This window comes from Sarcophilus harrisii, chromosome 4 (assembly GCF_902635505.1).
Source record: "Sarcophilus harrisii chromosome 4, mSarHar1.11, whole genome shotgun sequence".
Classification (NCBI taxonomy): domain Eukaryota; kingdom Metazoa; phylum Chordata; class Mammalia; order Dasyuromorphia; family Dasyuridae; genus Sarcophilus; species Sarcophilus harrisii.
The window spans coordinates 97747700-97761515 of NC_045429.1; the positions used below are offsets into that span (position 1 = coordinate 97747700).

The 13816-nt window shown below is 45.6% G+C and overlaps 1 protein-coding gene across 1 annotated transcript in view; it reads right to left on the minus strand.

Moving 5' to 3' along the window:
• The window catches only part of ETNK2 (ethanolamine kinase 2), a 30771-nt gene extending 17141 nt beyond the window's left edge, over positions 1–13630 (minus strand). Inside the window, exons 1-5 of the mRNA XM_031937187.1 lie at positions 13337–13630; positions 10119–10378; positions 5933–6055; positions 1364–1506; positions 269–352 (exon numbers count right to left, since the gene is read on the minus strand). Of these exons, the coding sequence (XP_031793047.1) occupies positions 269–352; positions 1364–1506; positions 5933–6055; positions 10119–10378; positions 13337–13606 (880 nt within the window). The 5' untranslated portion in view covers positions 13607–13630. The remainder of the gene's footprint in view (positions 1–268; positions 353–1363; positions 1507–5932; positions 6056–10118; positions 10379–13336) is intronic.
• Positions 13631–13816: the final 186 nt, after the last annotated feature.

A 13816-nucleotide genomic window follows, 5' to 3' on the forward strand; every position in this document is an offset into this window, starting at 1 on the left:
CCTTTCAATCCCTTCCTGTGAGATTGTTTACAGGAAGCTTTTAACTTTCACTGTAACAATGTACTTTAATTTATAGCAAAATAAAGACCTAAATTCCACAGAGATATATTTTATGGAATACAATGTCTACAAAATTGTACTGAAAAAGTATCCCTTGTTGCACCTGCTCCTACCCACTCACACAGTGCTATATATCCCAGGCAGTTGCCTTTCTTACCTATCCTTCATCCTGGTTCTGACAGACTCTAATGGATGATTGCTCACTTACCTGCAAACTCATTGAAGTGGTTGCCAATGTCAAAGGCTTGGTAATTGTAGCCAGCATATTCATAGTCTATGAATCTGACATGACCTGCAACGAGGGAAACGTGGGAGAAGTGATAAGGATCAGGAAGGGGCAAGGAGATCTTTTTTAAAAAATGCTCAGAATGGATGTTACTACATACCCTGGGCCCCAGTCTGAGGAGAGGTAGGGGACATAGTCTTTATACAATGATTCTTGCCCTGTCCTCTGGCTCCCCTTCCATTGCCCCTCTAATAAAGGTTCTATTTCTCCCTTTCTCTCTAGATCTAGAAGTCCCTTCCTCCACATTGAAAAGATCCAGAGTCTGAGACCTGGATTCAAATCCTGCCTGATGCTTACTACCAATGTGACTTTGGGCAAATGTTGACTTTCCTGTGCCTTGGCTTTCTTAAAGGAAAGAGTTGGATTTGATTGCTTCTGATGTTCCATCCAGCCTTAGATTTATGATTCTATGATTCCCCCTAACATTCCACACTTAAAAAAAAAAGCATTCGGCATGACTAAGATTAGAAATATTCTCTGTCCTTACAGGGATGGGGTGTATATTAGAAAAGTGAGGGATTTTTTTTCTCTGGAGGCCTGGAAGCATATGCTTGGAGGCAGGGGAATAGATAAGATGACTTCAAAATTAAAACATTTTAGAATCAAAAAGGACCTCAGGAAATAGCTAGTCCAACCCATATTAGGATCCTTTGTAAACAAAGAGGCTGAGGGAGGAAGAAGGGGTAGGAAAAAAAAGAGAGTGGGAAGGGGGAAGGAGAAAAAAAGGATAGGGGAAGATGATAGGGGTAGAGAAAAGGAACAAAAGGGAGAAGAGGAGAGGAAGAGGATGTGTCATTTTCCTTTAAATGGAGTGGAAGAGAATGTGTCAAGACATAGAATGGAAGGAGACAGAGACAGGATGCCTTGCTTACCATGGCCCAGGCACCTGGCTGAGAGCTCTCACTTTTACTTCTGTGGTAGAACAGCCTTCCCTAATATTCCTGCTACCAAGCCACCTCTGCCTCCTTTCAATGACTCCCTCCCACTCCAAAAACAACAGGACAGAGATGTGCCCACCTTTCTTTTCATTATAGATGATGTTCTTGCAAAGCAGGTCATTATGGCAAAACACTATGGGAGAATCCAGCTGGGAAAGGTGCTCCTTCAACCAGGCCATTTCCTGTTCGAGGACTTCCACACTGGGTATGCTCTGGGAAAGGCTGATTCAATAGGATGTGAGGTCAGGTGTGAGGGAGGATTAGGAAAGTAGTGTAATGGATAGAAATACCACTAAACTAAGTCCCAAGAGACCTGAAATCTAATCCCATCCCTACCAGTCACCAGTCATATGTCTTTGGGCTGGTCATTTCACTTTTCTGGGCTCAGTGTCCTGATCTGTAAAATAGGAGCAATAATACCTCCCCTGACTACTTCACAGATTTTTTATGAAGATCAATTGAGATAATAAATATGAAAATATTTTAAGTATCATAAAGGGTTCTACACATTTAAGATATTACATATTGTGTGAAGGAGGACAGGCAGATCTCCTGGAAAATAATTAGGAATGAAAAGTCAAGCCTTCAAAACCCAACCAAGAACAGAATGACTATAGTGACAAGGTGGAAAAGAAAAAAGATTTCTCAAAACACTAAGAAGAAATATCTCAAAGACAGGGGTAGCCTAGTTATAATGATAACCATCTTCCAGAAGTGCAAAACAGAACAAAACAAAACCCACACTGCTCCATGTTTAATCAGGCATGAGGGGAGAAAATCTTCTCTCTCTCTCTTCCTCATTGGTTCAGTTTAGATACCAACTTCTCCAGGAAGCCTTCCATCTTCCTCCCAGGTAAAAGTGTTTTCTTTCATCTCATTTTTTTCCAGGGCATTTGGATTTCACTTTTGCCACATCATATATATTTTTCTGGAATATTTGCCATATTCCTTCCCAGGAGACTATCATCAGTTACCCTTTTCTCTCTAATGCCTATCACAGCGCCTTCCTGATAGGTCATTAGTAAATGTTTGTTAAATTGAATCGAATGTGTTGAATATTCAATCATGGTAGAGTTGAAAGGGACCCTAGATGTTATTTAATCCATCTTGCCTATTTTAAAACAAGAGAGACCTAAACCACCATCCCTGAACACTTCTTGGGATACAAGAACAGAGATATCATTTAGGTTCCCTTAAGTCTGATGGATGTGGTGGGTCAATTTCAGAATAATCTAAATAGTTCTTTCCTGTTTGCCTAAGATCATTTCGAGATTGGGTTGGGTTTAAATGATGTGAATGGTCTGGACTCTGGCTCTTAGAAAAGCACATTGATTTGTGTACCATGTAAAACCAAATATTTGGCCCAGTCCCAATTAAGTTCAGAATGAACCAATCAGTAAAGGGGAGGAGGCTTGGGTGAGTGTGACTAAACGTGGTCTTTCTTTGATTTGTGGGTCTCTTTTGTGTTTTTTCTTCCAAGGCAATTGAGCAAAAGAGGAAAGGGAGGGAGGATCTAGAGACCTGATGTTCTGGACTCTCTTCAGTATTCAATGACCTTTGAGGATGGCACATCCCCAGGAGGGCAAGCCACTGAACCAAATATCCAAGGATATCAGAGCATTATTGCTCTTTGCCTCCCCACCCTCACCCCAATTCCAACCTCCATGAGCCGCAGTCAGCTTCTAAAACACAGAACAATAGGCTCATTATTGAAGGCCTTTGGGATCACAGGGTCTATACTCACCCACACCAATACACACACATTGATTCTCACTCTTACACTCATTGGAAGAAAGACTGAAGGAGGAATTGAAGCTCTGGAGGAGCTGGTCCTGCCTTTTCCCTAGTGAGCATTTGGAAACACTGGCTCAATTGCCTACCATCTTCCATCTAGACCTTCTCGCATCTATTTTAGAATTGTAGGTTTGGCAACTTTAGTATCCATCATCACAATAACACACTGAGTGAAAAGTATTACTCTTGCAGCCAGGGATAGGACTGAGAGGGTCAAAAGAGGAGAGAGAAAAGCTACAAAGATGATAAAAGAAGCTCTTCAGAACTGGAGATATCCCAAGGAGCACATCAAGGTCATGAGAACTGTCATTATCTTGGAACCTAGGAAAGCTAAGTAAAGTTATCTTCAAATCAAGAAGCTAAACTTGCCCACCTTCCCAAGCTAGAGCCTCCCCCTGAATTCTTAAGTTTTTAGCAGAATCACTCTTCTTCCCAGACACCATGATTCAACAATTCAAGTCAAATCACCTTCCCTTTACCCTCCCCACCCCCATCAGCTAGAAACTACACTGTATTTATTCTAGCTCTGAGATGTTTCTCAAATCAGTCCCTTCCTACTTATAACCATTGTCACCTCTCTAGCTCAATTACACTGGCTGATACCTGGCCCTCCCTTTGCTCTTGTCTTGATCCCCAACCTGTGTCATATGTGTATTTGTACCCCTCCTCTCACTAACTATTCAAGAGGAAGCCTAAAGGTTTTCTATTTCTGTATTCCACAGGGCATCCTGGTCAATGTCTTAATCATAGAAGAAACTTGATTAATGCTTGATTAATTGAACTGAATTCAGACCTTTCATACCTGTTCTCTTCAGAACTATTGAATAGCTTCTTGGCTAGTTTTCCTGCCTCCATTCTCTCATTCCTTCCAATGTGTCCTACACACCAAGGCCAAATTAGTCTTCCTATATCACCACTTTGATCAGGTAACTCTCCTGTTGAAAGGGTTCTTCACTCCATCCAAAATAAAATTCAAGCTTTTTATTTTCTTTCATTTTAACCTCTCTGGATACCATTCTAAAATTTCAGGGTGGGGGGGGGGGCTTGAAAGAATGGAATAAATAATCTCCAAGTTCTGTTGCAATATTGATATTCTATGGTTCCAAGAATAAAAACTCTTTGCAAATGTTTAAGCACTATTTTGATCATTTGCTCCTATTATTATTATTTTCTGGTCATTGGGGAGGGGAAGGGCTTTCTCAGTGCCCCATTAGCAGGATGAAAGGCATTTGAAATAGGAGACATACAAGGACAAGAGAAGAGGAGGTTTGAATTTTTCCAACAGTGACATGTCAAGGCCACCCAACACTAACTGTCCCTAAATAAATGTTTGTTAATGATTAAGTGGATGACCTCTTGGTTGGAGACTGGGAGAAAGTCACAGTAAGAAGAAATGATTCTTCAACTTGCATAATCCTTTCTCCCCCACTTCCCCTTGTTCCTTTGGGTCAAAGAGCCTAAAGTCACAGTGACTGGACAGGGAGCTATAAGAGGTAATAGAGTACAGTGTGGGGGAAAGAGCTGGTCCTAGATAGATTAACTTGAGAGGACTGGTTCAGAATCCAGTCTCCATTTGCAAGCTGTGTGATCATGGGCTATCAAGATACCTTATCTCTTTGGACCTCTATTTCCTCATCTGTAAAATGGAGACAATAATATTCATGCTACCCAATTCATAGGGCTGTTGTAGGGAAAGTGCTCTGTAAGCCTTAATTATGTAAATGTGGGAAGAAACAAAGAAGGGTGCTGTTTTCTGGGAGGAAAAGAGAGCCCTTTTATTTTTTCTCAGCATGTGGTGAGCAGGTAGTTATGAAGAGAACAGGTTTGGGGGGATTAGTAGGAGCCTCAGGATTATGGATTAGAAAAATCAATGAAGGATTTAAAAAGCTGAAGGACCCTCGTGAAAGGGTGGAATATGACAGATAGGTGGTGCCAGTTCCTTCTCCAGAGATGGGAAAGGAGAAGAGAGTTAGTCATCTGTCTGAGATAGGCTCTAAAGCCTGGAGATAGAATGATTGATCAGTCTATACAGGTAGACAAGTTCTAAAGGAAAGGTAACAGACTTGCTGGTTGCAGGATCCCAAGCCTGCCTCATCCCCATTCTATTGTCATAAAATCTTTTTTTTTCATAAAAACAAAATTAGGTCTTCCTCATTCTTTTAATATTCATTTTTGTAAGATTTTGAGTTCCAATTTTTTTCTCCTTCCCTCCCTTATCTTCCCCCCTCCCCAAGACAACAAGCAATCTGATATAGGTTATAGATGCCATAGGACCTTATCCAGGTAAACAGTGGAGGGAAAAGCCCACTAGGAGATCTGGATTCAATTACTGACTCAGTGTGGGTAAGACTGAATAAGTTCCTTAACAAAATTCTCCTGACCACCTCTCTTTCCTCTTGGGTAAAATAGGAGATCCCTTTCCTGACTTTCTCTTTCCGAAGGCATAAGGCCAGATGGCATTTCACCATTCAAGGGTGAAAAACCTTAGAAAAGTGTTCTAGAAATAAAAAAAAAGTTAAGCTGCCAATCAATCAAAAACCTGACATGAACTTGGTCTCTCCAATCAGCTCACCCCTAGCAAAAGATAAGCAAAGTGTCTGAATTCAAAGGAGAGGCAAGGAAAATAGCTGGGAAGGAGAGTGCACTGAGGCTTTACTATCTACCTCTGGGACCTGAGGCAAATAAATCATTTAATCTCTCTGGTTGTCAGATCCCTGCCAGCTCTGAATTTAAGGTTCTGAAATGCCTTTCTCTTGAGTTTTAGACTCTAACTTCTCTTCCAAGGTGAGGAGTCTAAGTCAGAACTAATGGGTATGATAGGATGGGGATTCCTGACCACAGCATCTTTCTTTACCTGGGGTTGAAAGAATTCTTGACAAGAGTGAAATAGCTGTACATCTTGGGCCACAGGCCAGGTTTAGGCAGGCAGCCATTGGCATGGATGGCGTGGATTTTCGCCATTTCCCGGGCAATCAGCCTGTGGTAAAGCATAAATACAAGGGTCATCACCATACGAGGGTCACTCATACCCTGACACTCCTATGCCACATCTCACCATCCTACCTCCCTTATCTCCTGAGATAGAAAGAGAAAGGGATTGGGAGGACCACCCCCTTACTACTTGGGGCAGGAAGACCCTGAACTTTTAAAAGAAAAATAAAATGAAATCTTCAGGCTTTTGAGATTTCCATTCTATTTCCAAAGACAGAATCAGGAAAGAGGAAGAATTCTTTAGCTGCATGATGTAATGGCAACTTGAATATCCTCTGAGGGCCTTAATATTGGCAGTTCTAAAATGTAAAGTTTGAATTAAATAATCTTTAAGGCCCTTTCCAGCTCTAATACCAGGTGGTGGTGGGCCCAGGACTTCAAAGCAATCATTTTTCTCCCCTTTCAGTAATCCTTTTCTACTCATTCTTTCACCCTGTAACCATCCATCCCACCACTTGCCATGGATTCATGGCAGCCAGGCTGGTGTACCAGAAAACCAATGGATTTAGACTTATGAAAAGGAGCTGATATTACTTATAGGTTATCTTAAGGTATATAAAGTTTGTTTCTCATAACAATCCTGGGAGGTTGGTGATTTAATCATTATTAATGCCATTTTACATATAAGAAAACTAATTTCAGCAAGGCTGAATGACTTACTTGGGTAATACAGTGGACAGAGTCAGGAAGACCAGAGTTCAAATTCAGTCTCAAACACTTCCTATATAGTCACTTATTCTCTATTTGCCTCCGTTTCCTAATTTGTAAAGGGGCACAATACCTACCTCTCAGGGTTGTTGTGAGAATCAAAATGAGAGAACATTGGTAAAACACTTAGCCATCGCTCTGGGCACATAAGAAGCGATTTTTGTTGTTATTATTATCATGGTACAGTAAAAGGGCTTGGGGATCAGAAGACCCGATCCCAGTCCCAGATCCCACACTTAATAGTTGTGCGCCTCCTTTGTCACGCTACCTCCCTCCGTTCTCCGCTTCCGATTCATCTGTAACATAGTGATGTGTCATTGGTGGGCACTGCCCATGTGGTCGGACACAGATATAATGAGACTGCACAGTTCAACATGAGCACTAGAAGGGAAGGCAGGAGACTGGGGCTGAGTCTCAGTTCCTCATTTGTACGTGATAATCCACAGTCACATTTATTCGCTCATGGGCTTGTCGTGAGAATCCGACAGGAGACCATTTGTAAGATTATGTGTGTGTGAGTGTGAGCAGCGCTGTGTAGGCATTCCACAAATGTGAAAGATCAGGATGATGACTGTCTAGCCTCTGTAAGAATAGAATGGCCCATGGTGGGGGTGAGTAAGAGGCTGCAGAGGGGGTTTGGCACAGAGGGAGTGTTCCTCCTGCCCAGCCTCCTCAGCCACGGGCAGGATGCTTCATTCCAAGGGAGGGGTACCAGGCAGGAAGTGCCCGCCTCTTATCAAGCTGGCCAAGGCAGGGAGGTAGGCCCGACTCAGCCTCTCTTCGGCCGGAGGGAGTCGATGTTGGCATCAGGGCGCCAAGGACACACAAGCCCACGTTCTTATTGCAAGCTCTTTTGGGATGCCGTCCAAGGTCCTGGGAGGGAAGGGATTGCGTGGAAGAGGGGAAAACGGAGCTGGGAAGAGCCGGAGGCCCTGCCAGACAACCGGGATCCCTTTGGGTACCACTGTGCTCCCCCTGAAGCTCCAGGGCCCATCCTCCTCTATCACTTCACTCCCCCCATCCCTCAAGCCTCCAACATTCTGTCACTCTGCCTTTGCCTGTTGCTTGGATAATAATCACGGGCTGAACACAACAAAGGCATTTGCTGTTTGAAACCTTGTTGCCATGTTGTTCTCTTGTCCCCCTCCCTCGGACCCCTCCAGGAAGAGACAGGACTGCCAGCGCCCTCCAGAGGCAAAGGGGCAGCCCATGGCATTCTGAGGGGGAGCCTACCACCTCTGCAGGCCCCCTCCCCCACCCATCTCTCCTTGTGTACAGTGGAAAAGGTGGGGGCGGGAAGAGTGGCCATGGAGGGCTGGAGAGATCAAGGCCAGCTTCAGAGGTTGAGGAGGCCGCCTTGGGGTGGGAGGAGAAAAGCTGGGCAAGGACTCCACTCCCACGGGCCGGAGGAACAGACCTGAAAACCCAGCTCTTCCCCATCTCCCTTCCCAGAGGAAGATTCTACACCAGAGCGTTTCCTTGAATATCAATAGAGCTCTTGTCTGGAATAGCAATGAGTGTGACATCTACACTCAGCATTTTTGGAGCTGGGAAGCCTGGGTAGGCAGAGAAAGAGGTCTCCCCAGGTGATTGGGGCTTCTTGGGGGGGGTCATTCTACCTCTTTTCCTGTCTCTGGGCAGGTAGATCCACCCCGACCCAGGCAGGTGTCTCTAGGGAAAGACCCTGCAAGGAGGAGACAGAGCTGGCCTTGACTAGAACAGGCCTGCCCATCTCGAGAGGATGTTCTGTGTCTCTCAGAAAAGAAAGTTCTTCCTGCTGGCTAATCTAAACCCCTTCCCCAGCCTTTCTGACAGCCCTAATCTCTCCCATCTGGGATGACTGACAGCAATTGTCTTCCCAGGTGGGGGTGGGAGTGGTACATTTCTGCAGCGTTGGAGTTCCTGATACAGAGTTGGGAGGGATTCAAAAAAAGGGCTCCCGGGCTCCTACCATCCACCCCGTCCATCCCCAGAGTAACTGAGCAGGGCTGGGGCATGAAAGAGGGTCAGGAATCACTAAGCTCCCCGTTCCCATCTGCCAGTCAGTCCCTACTGTCCTTAGCCCTCAGCTTTAAGGCAAGGTTGGGGTTGAAGGGGTGAAAGCAACTTTCACTGATGGAGGTTTTCTGAAGAAACTCTCTGTATTGGTTTGCAAATTTCCAGTGCCCTATGACCCCCTAGTTTTCTTTGATCCTGTGGGGGTCATATTTTCTCAGTTCACCCAGTTGGTTGGCCGCGAAAGACTTGGTCATGAGTTCAGAGGCCACTTAAGATGGCCAAGCCAGGGAGAAACAGCATTGAAGACTTGGTCTGTAATCAACAGGAGCTTAGTCTTTTTTTTCAACCCACATCTCCCTAATCTCCCCTCATACCTAAGGCCCCAAGGGGCAACTTGGATCAGTTCTTTAGATTGTGTAGATTTTGTTATCCCAGAACCCATTTCCCACTGGATGTAGGAGTAGTAGTTAGAATTTAGAGACTGAAGAAACCTTAGAGATAGATTAACACCTTCATTTTACTAAGGAAATCAAAGACACGGCCCAGCCCCTTAGGAGCAGAAAGAATGTGGAAGGAGGGACGTGCCACGGTGGGGTAATAAGGTGCAAAGCTAGAATTAGAATCCCAATTTCAAAACCACTGGATTGGACTGCCTCTTAGCAATGCTTTATGGAGTAGCTTGCTTAAAAGCATTTCCAAGTCTCCTTTCTATACAGGTAGCTCATACTTGGGCTTGAAATAATTAAGTACATGTATCTAGGTTAGGTGGAAAAAAGTCCAGCTCCCAGAATCCTCAAGCCCAGGGAGAGGAATTTTATCGCCTTCACAGAGCTCAAGTAAAATACATACCAGTTCTAGAATGGGTCCCAGTTTCTGTACATACCTGGGCGAGGGACAAGAAGAAGGGAGGGCAGAGAAACTCTACTCACTCTAGAGATTTGAATATAGTGCCTAACACATAATGGGCAATAAAATATTTACAGAAAGAAAATGTTGAACAAGTGAGCCATTTCTAAGGTTTTGGAGGGATGTGGGTAAGTCTAGAAGAAGAGGTTGGGATGCAGCCTTCCTTTCCTTGAACTCCTTTGCCACTCAAACAAAATCTATCCAAGAAACCAAAGTTCTGTTAATTTCTACCTCCTTCTCCTCTCCCCTCCTCCAAATCCCTAAACCTGCCGTTGGCCAAAAAGTGGCTGAAGGGCTTAAAACTCAGGTGGCCTAAGATAAGACCAAACAGAAGTTTATCATAAATATACAATCAATATACAATCTGGACCCAGAGATTCCCCACCACCAATCCAAATTGTTCCCAACCTCTCCCTGGACTCCGGAGCCCGCCTCACCTGAAGAGTCGGGGTTCAACGATATGCTCAGGCCCCAAAGCCATGCCTGGGAGAAACTCATAGCACAAGCCATTTTGGAAGGTACAATAAAGTTTGGGCGCACAGCCATGGGCCCGAAGGAGCTGGAAGTTCCTGACTTCATTCTCCCGGTCCACCAGAAGCTCTGTCCGCTCCCCATAGACACGGACCAGCACTGCATCCTTCATGTCATCTTCCACAAAGCAGGCCACCAGCTTGTTGGTGATCCCATCAGTGAAGCGCTATACAATTAAGGAAAGGGGGGAGGGGAGCTGAGGGGAATGGGAGGAGAAGGGCTGCTGGATTTCCCAGCCCCATCATCCTCACTCAGAGTTCCACTGGAGTCACTATTAAGTTGTGTGCTAATGGGAAGAGTCTACATTGACATTGGCATTTCAAAATTTCCAAAAGAAACAGGATTTACTAGGTATTCCTTTTAACTGATACGAGTTGGAACCCCTCCCTGCTTTAGCTATCATTGAATTGTTTGGATGTTTTAGGTGCTGTGGTCAAAATGATCCCCTCCCTGGACCAGTCAACCTTGTTTTTCTCATTGAACCTTTCTTAGCTTAGCTAGAACAGGCCACAGACAATGACACAGATCAGGAGAGGGCCCATACTTGAAAACCTTCTCAGCTTAGGAGGACTTGCCAGAGCTTATTTTCAGCTGTCATTGCCTTTGAGAACCCCAGGTCACCATCAGACCGTGATGAGGCATCAGAATAGGACTTTTGTGGAGATTAATCACTATAATTCTCCCAGATGTGCCCCAAAATCCACTGGGTACTTCTTTCCCACCAGTACCCTCCTCCACTTTTTCTCAATCCAATCAGTGTGTCTCTGCTTTTTCTCCCAGTGCCAGGCAAGCTATAGCTGAACCTATAAAAATGACAGGCCACTTTATCTTTGGTGTTGTTTGGTTCTTCCTCACAACTTGGGCCTTGGGATGGAGAGTTTCTGGGGTCCATAGAGGTTAACCCTCTCCCTTATCTTCAATTGAATTTCTTCTTTCAGTTAACTCAAAGATGAAAAGTACTGGCAGAGGAGCAAAGCAGGAGCCCCTCCACATAGGCACCTCTCGCAGCTAGAACTAAAAGTATGCTAGTCTTGGATTCAGAAGTTTTGTGTTCAAATCCCAATCCTGACACTTACTGGCTATATGAACTTAATCTGAGTCTGTCATCTTTTTCTCATCTGCAAAATGGAGAAAATAATATTTGTACTACCTACCTCACACGGTTGATGGAGGGAATCTCAGGGTCAACCTTAAAGTGCTAGAATACTATTATTACCCTTTACTCAGCTGGTTGTCTGAGTCAGGGAGCAATGTCATCAGAATATCAATGAGACACCTGCATGTTGTCTTAGGTGGAAAGAAGGCAATTATTCCCAAGGTTGCACAGATGGCCCACAGGGACTGATTTCACCAAGATTATAAAGGGGGAAACAAGGCACAGAAGAGCACAAAATGGAAGTACTTTGTTGAATAAGAATATTTAGTTAGAAAAAACCTAAAAGATTAAGGCAATTTACTCTTTTTTTTTTTTTTTTAAACAGGAAACTGAGGTCCAGTGACATCATTATTGGCCTAAGGCCACATAATTAATGGCAGAATTAGGGCTAGAAGAACCCAACCAAGTCTTCTAACAACTCTGACATCAGTACTCTTTCTACTATGTGTACATTACTTATTTCTTCTAAATGAACCCTCCCTAGCACACATCAAACATGCAGGTACACACTGAGGCTTTCCTCATTCGAGAATGTCACTTTCCACAGTTCACCCTGGACCTTCATAGCAGCTTCCACTCCTTGGTCAATGTTCCAATATGACCACTGGAACATAGTGTCCTGCAATCCTATGAAACAAGTCAGAGGGACTTGGTCTTTAATGTTCCTCTTGGGGAAGACTGGACATTCACCACTCAACAAGTAGGCCCAGAGGTGGAATGGGGTGTGTGCACACAGGTGAAGCCTTTTCTTGGAGAAAAGATGTGTTGGCTAAAGAGTCAGCCTGGCTCTATTTGAATAGGAACCATCCCCTTCTGGGGGCCACGGCTGACTCCTCTCCCCATCTTCCACTTCTTGGTCAATGTTCTAACATAACTACTGGCACAGAGTGTCCTGCTGTTCTCACAAACAAGTCTGGGGGACTCAGGCTTTAACATTCCTCTTGGGGGAGACTAGATGTTCTCTCAATGAGTAGGCCCTGAGGTGGAATAGGATGTGTGCACACAGGTGATGCCTTTTCTCAGCGAAAAGATGTGTCAGCTGGAGAAACTGTGTAACTCTCCTTGGTTAGAGACATCCCATGTTCTTTTGGGTGCTGTGAATGACTCCTCCCTTCACCTTCCATTCATGTCTTTGTATGTGACTTTGCTTACAAGTCAAGAGGTTGGTGAAGGCAACCTAATCTTAGGGAGGCCATTTCTCTACCCTAGGGAGGTATAACTAGGAACCTCTACACCTGATTTCTGAGAGTACCCAGTTAATTTAAGGCAAGAATCCCAGGAAAAGATAAGACTATGGATCTGGGGAGTGTAATTTGGGTTCCCAGAAAAAGTTAGCCCCCTGTACTCGGTATATATGCCAGGCACACCAGATATGATCGAGCAAAGGTGGCATCCCCAGGCGGTGGAACCCTCTCCTACAGAGCATGGCAGAAACAAGCAAGAGGGGGCGTGGTGAGAGAGGGAGAGGGGGAGAGAGAGAAGGAGAGAGAAGGGGGGGAATGAGAGGAAGAGGGAGAGAGAGGATAGAGAGAGAGGGAGAGGGGGGAAGGAGAAAGAGAGAGAGGAAGAGAGAGAGAGGGAGAGAGAGAGAGGAGAGGAAAGAGAGAGGGAGAGAAAGAGAAAGAAATCGGGGAGTCCCATCCCCTGAAGATGGAGCGAACCCTGTATTCCTCGGCCCTCCCAAGCAAATAAAAAAAACCCAACCACCTCCCACCCCATGCCTCCTGCAGAGAAGCTCTCGAGTAGCTCCGACACACGCAGCAGCATAGCAGCATCCCCGCCTCCTCTCGGGATCAGCCCCCAGTCCCCTCTCTAGCCTCCTCATCCCCAGAAACGTGTTGCTTTCCCCTCCCCGGGGCGGCCTGAGGAGGGGGTGCAGAAGAAAGGGATTGGGAGACCCCCACCCCACCCCTCTCGGAGCTCTGTGCCCCTCCACCGCCCAGCCTGCACCTTCCTTCGCCCGCGTACCTTGGTCTTAACTTGCTCGGGCTTCCAGTGCGGGCGCAGCTCCTGGATGAGCCGGAGGGCTCCGGGAAGGATGTGATTTTGGTCCACTGCAGTATTGAAGTACTGGACCGCAGATATCCTCCGGGGGCCTGGCAGCTCCCGGCTGGCCCCGCTGGCCCCGGACTGTGCCGTTGTCTTCTCCTCCATGCCCCATGTGCACTGTGGGCAAGATCTTTGCCTCTTCAGGTAAAATAGGGAGCCGGGCAGAGGAGGAGAAGGGCGAACAGCCATTCCCAGCAGCCCCACCCCCTCGGAGCCCGAGGAGCAAACGCTAGCCCTTGTGGGGGGGGCCAGCGAGGGAGTGGGAGTGGTAGAGGAGGAGCCTGGAGAAGTCCATGACTCACGAACGAGCTCCCCCAGAGCAATCCCCTGTTTCCCAGCCGGACAACTGGGAGCCGGGACTGGAACACTCGGTCCGGGTGGGATTGTGACATCACGAGC